Raw genomic sequence first — 15,915 nt, forward strand, 5'->3', positions numbered from 1 at the left:
GTCTCTGGTTTAAATGAAATACCTGATTTGTTAAATTGGAATATTTCACTCCACTGCTTCTTTGCTTTTTGATGTTACCTCTCTAGGATGTATTCACAAACTTGGTCTTATTCCAGGGCAACTGATTACTTACTTTTTGTGGAGGAATTCCCCAGCTGCTACTGCCACAGGCCGGTGTGCTGAGTACACCAGGTGATAAACATTCTCACAGTCTTCGTTGGAAAGAGCCTCCTCACTCCCACTGAAAGAGTCACAATAACACCTGAACTACAGCAGAGGTTTCATTTCCATCCCCTCACCTCCCACAGCTCACTTGGGACAGCTATAATGTAGGTTCACTTCCCACAAAATCCTACACGGTTGAACAAGGACTTCAAGGATCTTTTGTTCAACTTGAAAATACGGAGGTATTTAAAGGGCCTGTAAGACTGGAAGTTTCTGTGATTTCCTCTTCCCAGTTGTATCAATAAAGAGAAAAAAATATTATTAAAAGATCAGAATCACTGCATACAAACCATCCTCTGCTTATTCCTTAGACTATCACACAAACTTCAGTGCATATACTGCAAGATGCCAAACACTCATCAAACATCATAAACTAAAAACCTGGAATCACAGAATTCTTTAGGTTGGGAAAGACCTCCATGCTCATTCAGTCCAACCATTAACCTGGGCCCTCTGTGTTCACCACTAACCCATGTCCCCACTTTTGAACATTTCCCTAGGCAGCCTGTCCCAGAATGTCAGCAAAAACAATATGAAAATACCAGTACAATCTGGATATTACCTCCATTCAGATGGCATCCATCAGAACCATTTATATATCAGGACTCTAAATCATTTGGCTTCATACTAGGTATAATTTTAATTGGTCATTCCCCATCAGGATTGTTCCAGACACCTTTTTGGAGTTCCTACCTGCCAGAATATTGCCTGTGTTCTTCAAGGTGACCCAGACCCTTCTGGTGCTAAATGCATTTAGCATTGCCTGTGCTTTCAATGGGCAACCAAAAGAAAAGCAGGAATAGACCAAAAAAAGTGTACTGGGTAATTTTTGACCTTAAAACTTACTGTGTTCCCAAAAATTGCTAATAATTTGGGGAAAAGATGTGCTCTACATATCATTTCAGATCATATTTGTTATATTTACTTGAGAAATATAACAGTAGATGCAAGATTTCATGTCTTGCTAATATTACAAGACATGAAATCCCTTTAAAACAGAGTGACCCACAAATAAAAAGCTGTTACTAAGGAAAAGCTAGTGCAATCTTTTTTGTCCAAATTCTGCATGTCCAAAAACATTCTTCAAAGTGAAGCCACTGGATATAAAATATGAAGCAAAAATTCTGTGCATCTGTTTGCAAACCAGGCGTTCTTTAATACAGCTTTTAATAATATATTATAAAAGCCTAGCAGTGCCCCTCCAGGTGCACACTCATGAGGCTACTGGGGACAGGCTGGTTCCACACCAGCATGTGGGAGGATGTCTGAGGTGATCCTTTCCTCAAGGGAGCCATTGCATGCCCACATAGAAAAGCCTGGAAGCAGGTATCCTACCGCATGACTCTTTGTAGCTGTGTCAGGAAATCAATAAACTCTACACTGGATCTGTGTTACTGCTGGAGTTACTCTAGCAAGCATAACCCCATGACACTCATTTTGGGAGGACAGTTGTTCTGCCCTTGGTAAAAGGTAGAAATGCCCTTTGGCATTTTCCACACAATGGATGCACTAATGTATGGATGCCAAAACATCCATACATTTTTAAGCTTTGCCTCTTGTATTTCCATGAAATAAAATATCTACCTTTAGCTTCATGTGCATATTATATGTTCAGTTCACCTTCACACTAAGTGTAAAGCAATACATTCACTTCAATACACAAGCAAAGCACTCAAGTCACTCAAATGTTAGTGGCCATGGGAATTTTCCAAGGGAGTGCAGGGGTTGGAGCAGCACTCACTGGAGGATGAGCGTGACCAATCGAATGGCTTCCACAGCGACATCGTACTCCTTGTCCAGGGTCATGGACACAATGCGGTCCTGCAAGGCAACTCGAGGTCAGTTATAGGCACAAACACAGCAAGGCCAGCAGATGGAAAATTCTACAGGTTACAGAAGAAATACTTATGGGGAGAAAGAGGTTTCAACTGCACACTGACAATGAGAGCCCCTCAAAATTACCTGAACTTTTAATGTACCCCTTAGCTGTGTGGTGTAACAACAGGAACAAGTGCTTCACCAGCCCTTATCCTTGTGTGTTTGCCAGAAAGGCAGGGAGGAGACGTGGGAGCTACAGCACTGTTCTGGGTTGGATTAATTTAACAGGTCTCTCCTGAAAAGTCACATACTTGCGCTGGACACCAGCAGATTCCCCATTTCATTCCCCTGAAACCAAGTAATTTCAGAAGAAGGAATGCTGCATAAATGGAAATACTGTGAAGAAAAATCACACCTGAATTCATGCATCTACAGGCTGCCTATAAAGTTGTGACCTTTTTCCTGTCTACATCTCAAAGTTTGAAGCAGATCTCAAGAATTACACTACAGAACTTCCTCAGGAAAGTGAGGAATTCTGTGGTTTGATTTTGTGTTTTCCCATACTCTTTCTAGTGAAGACAAACACATCATTCTCCTGTCAAATCTAATGATCTTCTAGCTTCTAAGGACCCTGTAGTTATGACAAGTCTTTTAAGCGTTTCTTTCTCCTTAAGTTCCATTTGCTTATTGGCAAAAGTAACTGTGATTGGTGTATGCTGTCCTTCCTATCCAAGGATAATTTCCATCCACCCATAAAAATGCAGTATGTCTCAGTGCTCTTTGCCCGACTGAGCAAGTTACTGAAGAGAAATCAGGCCATCTGAAAATAAAACTTGATTTAGCTGGCTTAACCTGCTTCAGGAAGGAGTAGATACTCTATGACATTTTGGGATATGGAAAAATAGAAATCAGGGACTAGAAAAAAAAGCAAGGGAAGTGCAAGGCAACAACAGTGAAAGCCACCAGAACAAACCAGGGCAAAATAAAGGTTTTCACCTTTCTTCTCTACTCTTCCATGCATTTAAGGGCTGAAGGGGAACATCAAGCAATTGATATTTATTCTGATATGGAAATTTCAGATCAGTACTTAAAAACACATTGTGATGCTCTTAAGTGTTACTTCCCAAAAAAATCAGGTCTGCAGAGACACTTTTTGTCACTGTGACTGAAGGAGCCTCTATGAACCACTATGAAGTTCCTGGGGAATTTGATACATTTTATGTAGATCTATGTAGATCACAGTTGTAAAGACTGTGAGAAGTCCATGAAGAGACCCAAAGAAACAACTTTCCACAGAGGACACTCTCTTACGAACAAGACAAAAAACTGCTGTCAACTTTTCCTAAGGTCCTGGCCAAGGAACAGCAGTAATAGCACCAAGAGAAAGAACAGCCAGAGATACTGATCTTGAATGTCTCAGTAGAATTTAATGTATTCCCTCAGAGTTTATCTTACACCCCAGAATACCTCAGGGAGGGAATCCCCTCTCCTGTCCACAGAGCAGAAGGTACCCTCTGAATCCGGAGTCCTTTTGGACTTTGAAACCAACTGACGTGAGAAAGTTTCCTTATCCTAAAGGACTGTTCTCTCAATTTTCCCCAAAAGTATCAGGCTTAAAATAAACAGCATGGGTGTGTCATTTTCTGCCCTGGTTGGGGAGATGTCTGAGTGGTGGCACCTGCCAGGCCAGGCTCCAAGAACCTTCCCAGCAAGACCCACACACCCAGCACCTCTGAAGATGTAACTTCAGAATCAGAGGAAGTTCCAACCCGTATCTGCTCAATTTGCCTTTACAGAGATTCCCTGTGCCATTGTACAGCAGCAGAACAGGGCACAGGCCTGGATTTTGAAGCTGAAATACTAATTCTCAGTGTCTCTGAAGATCAGTTTTCCATTCTATATTAGGTTGTGAACAAGGCAGACTGAAAAGCCAATCTCTCCTTGTGCTCCCAGGCTGTGGAGACAGCACAAGGTGAGGAATGAGGACCTCTGGCACTGGCTGCAGAGGAGTTAATTCAGCTTTTCCATATGGGGTCAGTTAATATCTGTATCAGACAGGACTTCTTGATGGAAAACAAAATGTCTTCTCTTTGATGGACAAATTTTTGTTTTGATGGATGAAGCTTATTTTCCAGCATATCACCTACTCTTACAATGCTGAAAAGAACAGGCATTTTTCTTTGAAAAAGGGAAAGAATCACATCCTTGTCTCAGCTCTCTGGGAAGCAGGTGAAATATTAACACCCCAGCACAAGGCACTCTCAATCAAATTAATTTATTCTTTACACAGCTAGAGGACCTCTAGAGAGATTTCTCTCAGTTTGAATGGATGGAACTGAACACCAGCTGAACTGTGCAGGTCGATTAAATTCTGATGAAGACGTATAAATAAGTAGCCATGGAACTTAAAATGGCAGTTAGGTCAATTATTTTTCAAAGAGGTGGTGGTAGAGTCTGTGGTGGCAAGACATTTAGCTAATGTATCAGAAATTCAAAAAGCATTAATTTGGAACTTTGCTCCATACTGGTGCCAAAGGCCACATCCCTGACAGCACAGCTGTAAATCCAAGTGCAGGCATTTGGGCCATGCCAGCTTTTTGTTCTCTTGATGCGGCAGAAACTGAAAGTGATTAATCATTATGTTAAACAGATCTGTTCTCTAGGCTCACAGAGACTTTAAGCACACCTTTTCCTCTTATTTATTTCATAATGATAGAGATTTCTGTAGTAAAACCAGCTTTTATGGGACAGAAGAAAGATTCATTCCTGGCAAGGCTCCCTTCCCTCTGAACCTCTGACAGAAATGAAAATTCCTTGTGCCATCCCAAGCCAAACAGCAATGCACAGGCTAGCCTAGCTTCCTTTAAGAGAATTCTGTGCTGTGAAAAGCAGGATGTATTTAGAGGTTTCATGTCCCTGCAGTTTTCTGGAGTATATTACAGAGTAACTATTGCCCAAAGTGCCTCCAATTGTCCTGAAAGTTTTGCAGGTGCATGGGAGAGTTCAGCCTCAAAGCAGTCTTTTCCTTTACAAATTATGGAAAAAAGACAAAGAAGCATTCAGCACATTTCCTAGTAGAGAGAAGTAGATAAAAACCTCCAAAAGCTTTAGTGGTCAATTTGAAAATAAATGGAATTACAAAAAAAGCATATATAAACAAATCTAAATCTGCACAGATGAACAGGAAAATCAGAACAATTGGAGGGTCCATTTTTCTGGTTGTCCTGTGAGGATAAAGCAAATCAGATTTATGGAGGAGAATAAGTTTGAAGTCTGAACCTGTTTGCCAGGTTCTCTCCTATGAGGGGAAATTCTGTCTTTACTGCAACAGTCCCAGAAACTGGCATTATAAAATTAGAAGAATGCAGGTCCTTAACTGGTCTCTTAAAATTACTTTAGTCAACTATACTTAGTCCACTTCTGGCAGACATTTATTTAATCTGCCCTTTAAGACTGTTGCTTTAAATGAATGAGACTATTAATAAAGAGTCTGCTCTATTATATAATTATCATTTTGGAAAAAAGTCTTCCTTAATATCTAGGCTTATTGCAGGTTAAGCATCTTTCTTCTGCTTCTCAAGTGAATGTGGAAAAAGGCTGATTATCATGTTTTTATAAATTGTTTACATACAGGGAAAATCCACAAGGAGAAGTTTAAGTCTTGTGCACAGTATTTATAAATATTTAAATCTCCACTTTTCTAAACAGATTTTATCAGCATTATAATAATGATTTAAGATAAAATAAACCAGTCAGCTCTGTTTCTTTTCAAAACAAATTTTTTCATCAGCATTCTAATAAAGATTTAAATGAGATAAATGAGTTTTTCCTTGGGGGTAGCCTTTCCCACAGTAGTATGTTCTGCAGAACACAAAAGCCATGGGGAGAAGGAGCAGCTGACAGTGCCTGAACACTCTTCTCACCAGGCACCCAAACAAGAGCAGGCACAGTATTTCCACACCCATCTCTCCAGACAGTTCACTTGTACAATAAAGCAGTCAGACCACAAAGTGAATTAACAGCCACATTCTTATCCAGATATTACACAAAATGTTTCTGCTAATAAAAACCCCATGAAATATCCCCCCCCAGCACTTCTCTCCTGAAGTACCAATCTGGCTCAAGGGGTTTGGAAACACAATGTGAACTCCTGCTCTGCAGCAAGGCCAGCTCACTGTGTAGAGGACTTTGGTGCACCTCCAAGCGACTCTCACTCCAAACACAAGAACACATTGAGCTAAAAAACTGTGTAACAAATAATCTTTCATTATAGGCTGCTACTTTCAGCTGTATTTTAGATTGTGTTAGTATACATCTTTTAAATTCATAAATCTAAAATTAAGTAAGTACAAACAGATTGAATAAGTAGAATATATAAACTATAAATAATACATACAGACAAATAATCATCCTAGTTAAGTCTGACAAATCTTCCAAGATAAACCCTGGGAAATGCATTTATCTTAATTTCAGCATTCAGTAACACAGTTTCAGTAGTGCAGTTACAAGCCTTGTCAAAAACTAATGAGTTTACTCTTAATAGATGTGACTCAAAGACCACAAGAGGATGATGACACTTTTACTTTCTGTCCTCCTTCCAAAAACCGTATTTCCTCTTACCTTGAATCTATTAGTGAACAGCTCCAGTTTGGGAAACAACTCTCTGTTGGTATACAGACTCTGAAGAGCTTTCAAACACTTCAACCTCACTTCACCTTGCTAAATAAAAAACACTGAGATTAGCTGTCAGAATACTTCAACCAAATGCACATGAATATTAAAAAACATAATACTGTAATTTGTTTAATGTATTTAAAATTTTATGCAAATGACCAAAGCCAATTTGCAATTTAGCTAAAAACCAAAACGCACATGCAGTCACCTACAATGTTAAATTTCTTCCTATCTGCATACAGAAAGAATTGTGCCATCACTTATATGTCTGTTAGTGCTTCCCTTTCAAGTGACTCCACAAAAAGATAAAGAATGTAGCAAATAAATCCAAAATAAGGATGTAGGATCTCCAGGTGGTTGGTGCAGGCAGCGTGGCTGTTTGTCTTCAGGAGGGAGCCCACAGACTTGTGGCTCACAGTTCATGATCACAATCAGTGAACAGGGGCTCAAAATAACTGGGCATGGGCTGAGCAACTCAGCTAGCTCTGAGGGCAGAGACACAGGGCACACAAATTGCATTTGTTATCCCCACGTTTTACATTCTATCTCTAACAGGACAGCACAGGCTGAAGGATGCAAAAGGTGTGAGAGATCCTTCAGTGGGGAGCAGGCTGCTGCCACAGGAACAAGACATCTGAGCCACAGCACGAGGAGCCTGTGGGAAGAGGGGTGGCTCGTGTCCCTATGGCTGAGCTGTGCTTGTGGCAGCAGCTCATTCCCAGCTGCTGGGGACTCCTTGTTCTGGTGGGCTGCAGCAGGAAATGGGGGTGTCACACGACAGGGCCTGTGGATCAAGGCTTGTGTCCTGCAAGAACACTGCTGATGAAGAGAGCGACTGAAGCCCCCATGCTGCAGTGGACAATTCAACTGCACCATCTTGGCAAACTATGGATTCTTGCGGAAAAATATTTGTGGATACAGAAAAGGTTATAAACACAAATCTATTCAAATATACTCTGTAGAGTTCACTGCAATGTCAATTTACTTTTATGAAAGTGAAGACACTACCAAGTCTAAGGCCTTACGTTGCTCAAGAACTAAAATGAGCTGCTGAACTTCATAAATAAAACTCCATACCCAGAGGCTTCATTTCTGAAAGTCTATTCCAGAATCTAGTCTGTACTTAAAAAGCAATCACACTAAAAACTGAAAGAACATTCACAGACTGACATAAAAACAGAAGAAATAAATCCAAATTTTAAAGTTTCTTTCCTCCTTCACACCTATTTCAAAATTTGAAATAGAAGACAAAAGCAGCACAGAAGTTGCATTTTCAGAGGAACTTCCATGAAGAACAACTGTTCCTGAGAAATCATCTCTCTCTATCAATGAGGAGTCTCTGAGCAATCCTTCTCTCTTTTTGACTACCGTTGCACAGAAAGTCAATGAGATATAAGCTACATTTTAAGAGATCTAACATAATTCTTTCAAGGTACAGAAAAGAACTTTCTTGAGGAAAAACTACATGGATTTGATCAACTGCTAAAAAAGCCCATAAAAATGCTGCTTGACATTCTTTTTTAATAGCACCTGCATGGCAGTACCAGAAATGGCATCCTCCTCTGCTCTGTGGTGCTCATAAATGCCCAGAATGTCTGGAGTCATCACCACTCACAGGACATGGGCCTCTGATAGCCTCAGCTTGCTGAGCCCCAGAGGATCAGGACTGGGCTAGCTCTGGCCTGCATGAACACTGCAAGGCACAGTAAGGCAGCAGCTTTAGTTACAGCTGCACTGGAACCTGTCCCACCTGTGAGCCCACAGCCAAATGTGAAACACCCACAATGGGACCCAAGACCTGTGCAGAGAGGGCTCAGACTGGGCCCATAGAGCCCAAAGCCCTTGGAGACTTCCCCAAACTCCATGGATCCATGGCCACAGAGCCCAGTCCAGGCCCTGTACTGGGCTCTCTGTAAAGCTCAAGCCATCAAAGACAGCCAGGCAGGCAGGAACCACACTCTGAGCATGGGCTCCTTGTATGGCTCCTCACATGCCCTGCCAGAAGACTGCAGCTAGGCCCTAACCAAAGTGTCCTGGACCACATCTGAGGAGAAGGGACTGCAGGAGCAAGTGAGGAAGAAAGAGAGAGAAAGGCTCTGTAACACCTGGTCTCTCTGGCTGGGAGCAGGACTAAGAGACACAGAGGCCAACCCTGGAAATGATTGCCCCTCTGGCAGAAGAATGATGAAGGAGGACTTTCTCTGAGTCTGTCTTTTAAACTGTTGGTCAAGGATGGAACTCACCTCTTTGGAGAGGGAAGACCTCCTGTACATCAGCTTGCTAATCCTGGTAAGAAGGTTTTAAAACAAAGTCAGTGGAGATGAGTGGCAGGAATGCCCTGGAAGCCTAAAGGGCAGTGAGCTGGACAGGAAGCAAAGAAGGCGTGTGTGGATGCTCTCCAGTCCAGAGTGGAGGAGCAGCAATGTGCCACAGACACTCAGCACACCACACACGAGATGGTTCTTCATAACTGTGAGAGTCATCCATCTCACAGGAGCTTTGAGAACTCCAAGCACCTTCCCAGCAAGGACCTTCCCAAATACTTCCCAGCAAGGAAGTAATTGGGTGAGAATGCTCAAGTTAGGGTGACTTAAGAAACTTATGCCAGCGTAAAAGCTGGAAAGAGGGATGGACAGAAAGGCTAGCAAGAGACTTAGTAAACTAAGAGATTAAGTTATTTAATTAATTCATTCATTCATTCATTAAGAGGTCAAGCACAAAAGGAACATCTATTCCAGAGAACCCTGAGTTCATCCTCTCCACAGAAATAGACAAAAAGTGAAGAGGAATGCAAGAAGGAAGAAGCATTTTCTTATGTGTTAGGAACTGGTTTTAAGAACTGTGACTGTCCAGGTATCTAGAGACAATTACAATCTCAAAACAGTTCCCTGCATCAAGTAGGTGAAAATTAAGACTCTTATTTTCAAGAGAGCTTTAAAATGCAATTATATCATAGTTTATACACTTTAAATTTATGCTCCCTGATACACAGGAATAAAAAAAGATGCTTAAAAGCAGAGAAAGGTAAAACTTGAAAGCCATCTGCAAATGAGAATCTATAAAAAAAAAAAATCCCTATAGACGTTTGTTTGAAATCTGGGAGACATGATTAACATACAAAATATAAGGATTTTCCAAGTTAGGGAACTAAACTTCTGTATTCTACCTCTGAAAGACTAGGCTGAAGCTACTATAAAGCAGTGTAAGAACTGTTCTTCTCTGTGGTTTAATTTGTATGTCTTCTGAAGTAGAATATGAAACTGCTCAGGAATCTCCTGCACTGCTGTCTCCTTTTTGCAGCAGTAAACTTCCAGAGAAGTTAGTAATTTTGGGGTGACCGCTGTTCATATGAAGTGAAAATAGCTTATAGCTATTGCCTCAGCCTTCATTTTAAAAATACCAATTATATAAAAAATTATCTCCTGATCAAAGCAAAGCAAAATCAAGAAACTTGGGTACCAGCTGGCAGTTTTTTCAGGTGGTGCCAATGAAAACCATGCTGTTAAGGGATTTTGTACTTCTGGAGGCTTTACATTTTCAGTTGGCTCTTATTCCAGCTTTTTCCAATATATTCTTCCTATTGTACCTCCACCCTCCTTTCTGTGCCTCCCAAAATGTCCCTCTCTCTCCATTCCCTCCCTTTTTAACCCTTTGACACCTGCCCCAGACTCTTCCTCATTCTGCCTACAGTCTGTCTCACTCTGTAGATGACACATCCACGACATCAATAAAACCCCACCACCTATCAGGTGGCCTGGGACACGAAACACATTAGTAATGTAAAGACTTAGAACCCCAAGGCACGTCTGTGGCCTGCAACAAAAAAAACCTTAAAAAAGAGGAAGAGCAGTCTGATAGAATTCTGCTGTGCTTGGTACAAATGGTCCAGTTTTTTACCCTAACACTGCAATTCAAAATTTCTCTGCTACGAAAGAACACATTAATTTTAAAATAGCTGAGGTATAAATATGTGTTAAGGCTGCAGGTAGATGACTAGACCCTGGCCTGAGGTTAAACTAACTGAAGAGGGTGTGAGAGAAAATACTGCACATGACATGAGAAATTGCTGGATGTGACAGATGAGGGTGTGAGATTTCACAGATGGGTAAAGGAGTGATGTGAGAAATTGATGGACTTCAAAGACACTAGGAGGGAGCTGAGAGCTGTGAAATGCAACTCCACTGCATTCTGGAGGTGCTACGTTGTGGAAATGTTCTACAAGGTTTAGAATGTGCTCCCAAATATCCACTGCAATTATTCAAGGAATAATTTATTTAAATTACAAGTCCTAGTAAAACAAAGCCCTCCACACACCTTAAATCCTGATCCTCCAACCTGAGCTGATCTCCCCACTGGTTTGCTAACTTGAACAATGACGTCTTCTCCTGGAGCATGGCAGCTTGTGAGGCACCGTGATGTCACCAACAAGGGACACAGAGCAGCAGCTCTGTCCCTCCAGGCACTGCCATGGCTGTGTGTCCCTGTCCAGCATTCACTGAGACACAGTGTAGTAGCTCTGGGGTGTTACAACAATCTTCTGAATAAAAAAACTAAAAAGAACCTTGAAAAGATTCTTCAAGGAAGGGAAAGTGAGCTAATGAGCACTCCACTGGTTCTGGAACCAATGATGTCTATTGAGGACCCAGAGATCTCCTTTTTTCCTCTAACCTTTGGGCAATGTAAATGGAAACATGGAAATCCCTTTTCCATTCTGCTTCAGACACAGAGGCTGTCAGGGGTGCTCTGAGACTTCTCTTTCTCTTGTAAACAACAAAAAAGCCCCATGTAAGGATTTCTGTCAAGATATTTCATCAGAGACTGACCACATGAAAAGCACATGGACCAAGCAGACTGGGAGTACTGCCTCCTAATTTAATACCTGGAAGGGACCTGATTGAAGGATACCAGGTGAGGAAACACAACAATCTCTTTGTAAGCCGAGCTGCCTCCAGTACACTCTGCTGTGTGTGAGAATACACAATACTCACCCTGTCATGTAGTGTCCAACCAACGTATTTTAAATAACTATCATTCAGGAAGGCGTCACTGTACATTTTCATCCAGACACCAATTTCTTCAATACAGACAGCTCTAATCTCAGCAATAGCATCACTAATATAGAAAAAGAAAAGAACAAGGATTAGCCACATTACAGACATATACTTCTCATTCCCATAGTTATAATATTTTGCTTTTACTTATCATGAACCCCAATATGTGTGGCCTGTCACTGTTCTTACTGCCATCTCACTGATTTTCTGTTCCTATACATCCTTGAACTCACTGATCTAATAATGTCAGTGTTTATATATGCTCCTGCACTTCCTCTACATAAAAAAATTCTCACCCTAGTTTGCTTCTTAGTCTATTACTCCATCTTTAACCTTTCTCTTTTCAAAGAGAATTGTGAACCCAAGCTACAAACCTCCCCTGGGCAATCATTTCTGAAACACCATCACTGACATTTGCTTTGCAGCCCTGTCTCCAGCTTGAGGTGCAGAAGCATTGCAAGGTGGGAGAAGCTATTTGGTTTAGTCAAAGGCACCTGCCAGAGGAGCACAGTGGCATTTGTTGCATGAAGAGATCTCATTTCCTAACCCCCATGAACACTCCTACAACGAAACCCATGGGAATTTTGTACTTCAGCATTGGTTTCTTCCCATTTTCTTGCTTTTATCCTACATTCTGACTGTGGCAAGTCAGCAAAGATATCTCAGGCAGACCTATCAGCTGCTTAGTGAGGAGGGGTGGCAGGAAACTGGAGAGGTCACCTAAGGAGACCGGGATGGAAATGCTTTCCATCTGATTGGCACTTTCCTGCCTGCCTGACATGGAGCATGGCATCTTTACTAATACTGAAACAACAGGAAAAGGGATGGGGGCCATCTGTCCCTTCAGTAATTCCATCTCTGGGACATCTGTTACCATGAGAAATCACTTGTGCCACTCCATCTGGCACTGCCTCACAGTTCCAAATTTCAGCTGTAATACAAGAAGAACACAAAGAATCACTGCACAGAAGATGGGAATGTCTGGTGCTTTGCAAACACTGGAACTTGCTTGTAATTGAGACCCTTGTTTTGTATTTTTATGAAAAAAAAGTCTTCTTGGAAAAGTAATAAACATCAGTTTAATTCTAAACTAGACCAACAGAGGCACAAAATGAAATTAAACTTATGGGAAGGAAAGAAAAATTCCAAGCTTCAAGCAAGAGAATAATCGCAAAAATGAAAAACTGCACTGTTCTGAAAGTAACTAATTTTACAAAATACAAATAAAATGACCTCACTCTTCTGGTCAAGCCACTGCACAGGTTCATAGCCCTAACCCAGAGCAGCAAGCCCCTGGTGAGTCCATACTGGAACTACGTACTTGCCTCCTGCAGGCTGTCCCAGCTGATCCAGTGCCTTTGTCCTGCCCCTGACTTTGCAGTCCCTGAGCTGGAACCCCAGCTCCCACAGGGACCAAGAACCATGCCCAGCATCACACAAGGACAGGGGGACTTCTCCAGGCAAGTCTCAGTGTTTGAATAGGGAGGAAACTGTACTGCTGCAACAGCAGGAAAGCATAAACAGCATGTAATGCATTTAATGCAATAACCCGAGGGGTACACCTGTGTGAATGCCATCAAACCACTGCCTTTGTCTCTCCCTACCTAGGAGAAACATTAATTTTAACAACTTCCTAATAGCATCAGTAAACCTGGTCTGTCCAGCTTCCTGAAGCCTCTGTAACCTCAGAACCAAGGTAAATGGAGACAAGCTGCACTAGGAGCAGGGCAGGGCATCAAACAAGTTGCTCCTAGTAGGGATTCTCAAACAGGTTTAAGTAGTGCAAGGACCAATGTGCTAAATATCACACTCAAGGGTTAAAAACGGCATTCTTTATGGGAAAGGCATCCATAATGAAGACAAGTTTGAGTTAAAAAAATTATTGTAGTCACATATATACATGTGTGTGTGTTTAATTGTACATTGCTTCACACTGAACTAGATTAGCAATTCTCTTATATAGAGTCACTTTTAAACTATTTAAAAAGGAAAATATAGGTGGACAAATGCAAGACTTACAGGAAAAACCTAAAAGACTAGTAAATATAAATCAATAGAAAATGTGGAGCCACATCTGCAGCAACACAGAGTAGTAAGGAAGACATTCTTACTAGGGGATGACAGCCTGAGTCCTCACATCCAAGTAAGTTATTTCATCACCTTATAAATTTACTAACTGTAAAGGATTTTGGATGGCAATCCCAAAAAGAACCTAAATGTCAACAACTATTTAATCATGCAGCACAGCCAGCCAAAAAGCAGAAAAAGTCATGTTTTCTCTAAGAGTGCATTCAAGCTTCCCTAGGCAGACAGTGAAAATCTGCTTCTTTATTCAAAAGCCTTCTCAGGGATCCCTCAGCACTACAGACACTCACTCCAAGCTGTTAATTAAAAAAAAAAAAAGAAAAAGGAAGAAGAAAGAAGAAAGCTATTCAACTTATTAGGAGATTTGGTATAGTAAGAATTTAACATCTCCAGTATAATTGAAAATGAGACAGAATCAAGGACAAGGCATGTGAGACCAGCAAACAGACTCAAGCTGCTGGAGAAGCAGGGGAAGTTGTGAGACACCACTCCCCACTCCACAGCAGCTTCCAGGTAACCATCACTGCTCAGAATCAGTTGTGTTCCTGCAGGAATCACTAACGTGGACTCCATGCCCATACAATGCTGTATCAAACACAATACAGCCAAAAAAATCTTTGTACTTTTGCTTTCAATGTGGTAATTGCTTGTCATTAAACTGTCATTCTTTTCTTCTAGTTTTTTATACAATTAAATACATTTTAGCTTCTGGTCACTATGAATTGTTTAGGTTTTTGAAAATACACATTATTTCTGGATGGCAAGAACATATAAACACTAAAAAGAACATAGAAATATTAATTATACCTACACTGGAAGTGTTTTTGGAATAATGAATGCATTATTAATTATCCTAACTATAAATCAGTGATGTAAGTTTGTATTACTTGCCAAATGCTTCTAGAAAGAAACAGAATCTAGTCCAGCACAGAGATGAAAACTAACATGGCATTTACAGATCTTAGATATGAAATATTTTAACCCTCTTTTCAGCACAAAATGCAAAGAAAGATCTACAAGGTGAAAATATTTGCAGCACAATTCACAGCCTAAGAGATCCTCCATGATGCAACTTCTGAAAGGATTTGACAAAAAGGGCTCAGGTAAGAAATTCTGCTTTTCCTTTTGAAATTTTGGCTTGACGAGGCATGCCCATAAACTTTAGGACAAACCACAGCAGCATCAGGAAACAGATTTTACCAGCACCACTCCAAGTGACACTTCAGTGTACCTTTCATGCCTAAGTACACACAAGAATTGTGATTAAGGCCAGAAGCATTCAGGAATTGAGTCACAGAGTCTCTGATGGATATTTGGGAAATGTCAGGTGCAGAGCAGTGTGCTCCTCAGGGTTGCTGGGGTGGTTGTCAGCTTCAGCTCACAGGTTCTTTCAGTGTATTTAATCACAAACTCACAACTAAACTGAAAGCCCTCTAAGCAAACCTGATGTACAATGCCCTGGATGCTCACATCCTGCAGCACTGCCAGTGTTGAGTCAGACCAAGGCACAATCTGGGGATGACCAGCAGAGCAGGAACTGCTTCAAGACTTCTTGGAAGCTCCTACAGGAGCCTGACCACTCTCATTGCACCTGCTTGTCCAACCTAACCACTGGAGATGCTGCTTCTTACACCCTGTTCTGAGACAGCCAGAACTGCAGATAACCATCAGAAGACAGTGATATTACTCAACAGGCAAACCAGTATGAACAGAAAAATACAGACATTTCAGTCAATGGGTTGGGCTGAGAATTAGTCTATAGGAAAATTTTCTAACAAGGATAGAACCAAGGATGACTCACTGCCTTAGGCTTTCTGTGGGATGGAAGCTCAAACTCCCACCCAAAAGACAGGAAATGAAGCAGCTGCACAGGACCCCACCACTGCCACTTGGACAGAACTGGGCCCATCTCTTGGGCTGCCTATCAGTTGAGAAACATTTTGAAGATGCAATTATAATGACAACTGGACAAAAATACCTTTTCTACTTTTTTCTATGATTCTCGTCTCTGGAGCTGAATTAGGACCCCATAAAAGGGTTAGAAAAGCATGAGTTCAGAGCC

General features: G+C 41.3%; 1 protein-coding gene across 7 annotated transcripts in view; it reads right to left on the reverse strand.

The window, feature by feature from the left end:
* The window catches only part of STAG1 (STAG1 cohesin complex component), a 167,072-nt gene that overhangs the window by 42,946 nt on the left and 108,211 nt on the right, over positions 1-15,915 (reverse strand). For all 7 annotated transcript variants that reach the window (XM_021537159.3, XM_085587016.1, XM_085587017.1 and 4 more), the window contains 4 exons: positions 11,706-11,829; positions 6,664-6,762; positions 1,967-2,046; positions 134-241 (listed from right to left, as the gene is read on the reverse strand). In XM_021537159.3, the coding sequence (XP_021392834.1) occupies positions 134-241; positions 1,967-2,046; positions 6,664-6,762; positions 11,706-11,829 (411 nt within the window). The remainder of the gene's footprint in view (positions 1-133; positions 242-1,966; positions 2,047-6,663; positions 6,763-11,705; positions 11,830-15,915) is intronic.

This window comes from Lonchura striata, chromosome 9, assembly GCF_050655825.1.
Source record: "Lonchura striata isolate lonStrDom1 chromosome 9, ASM5065582v1, whole genome shotgun sequence".
Lineage (NCBI taxonomy): Eukaryota > Metazoa > Chordata > Aves > Passeriformes > Estrildidae > Lonchura > Lonchura striata.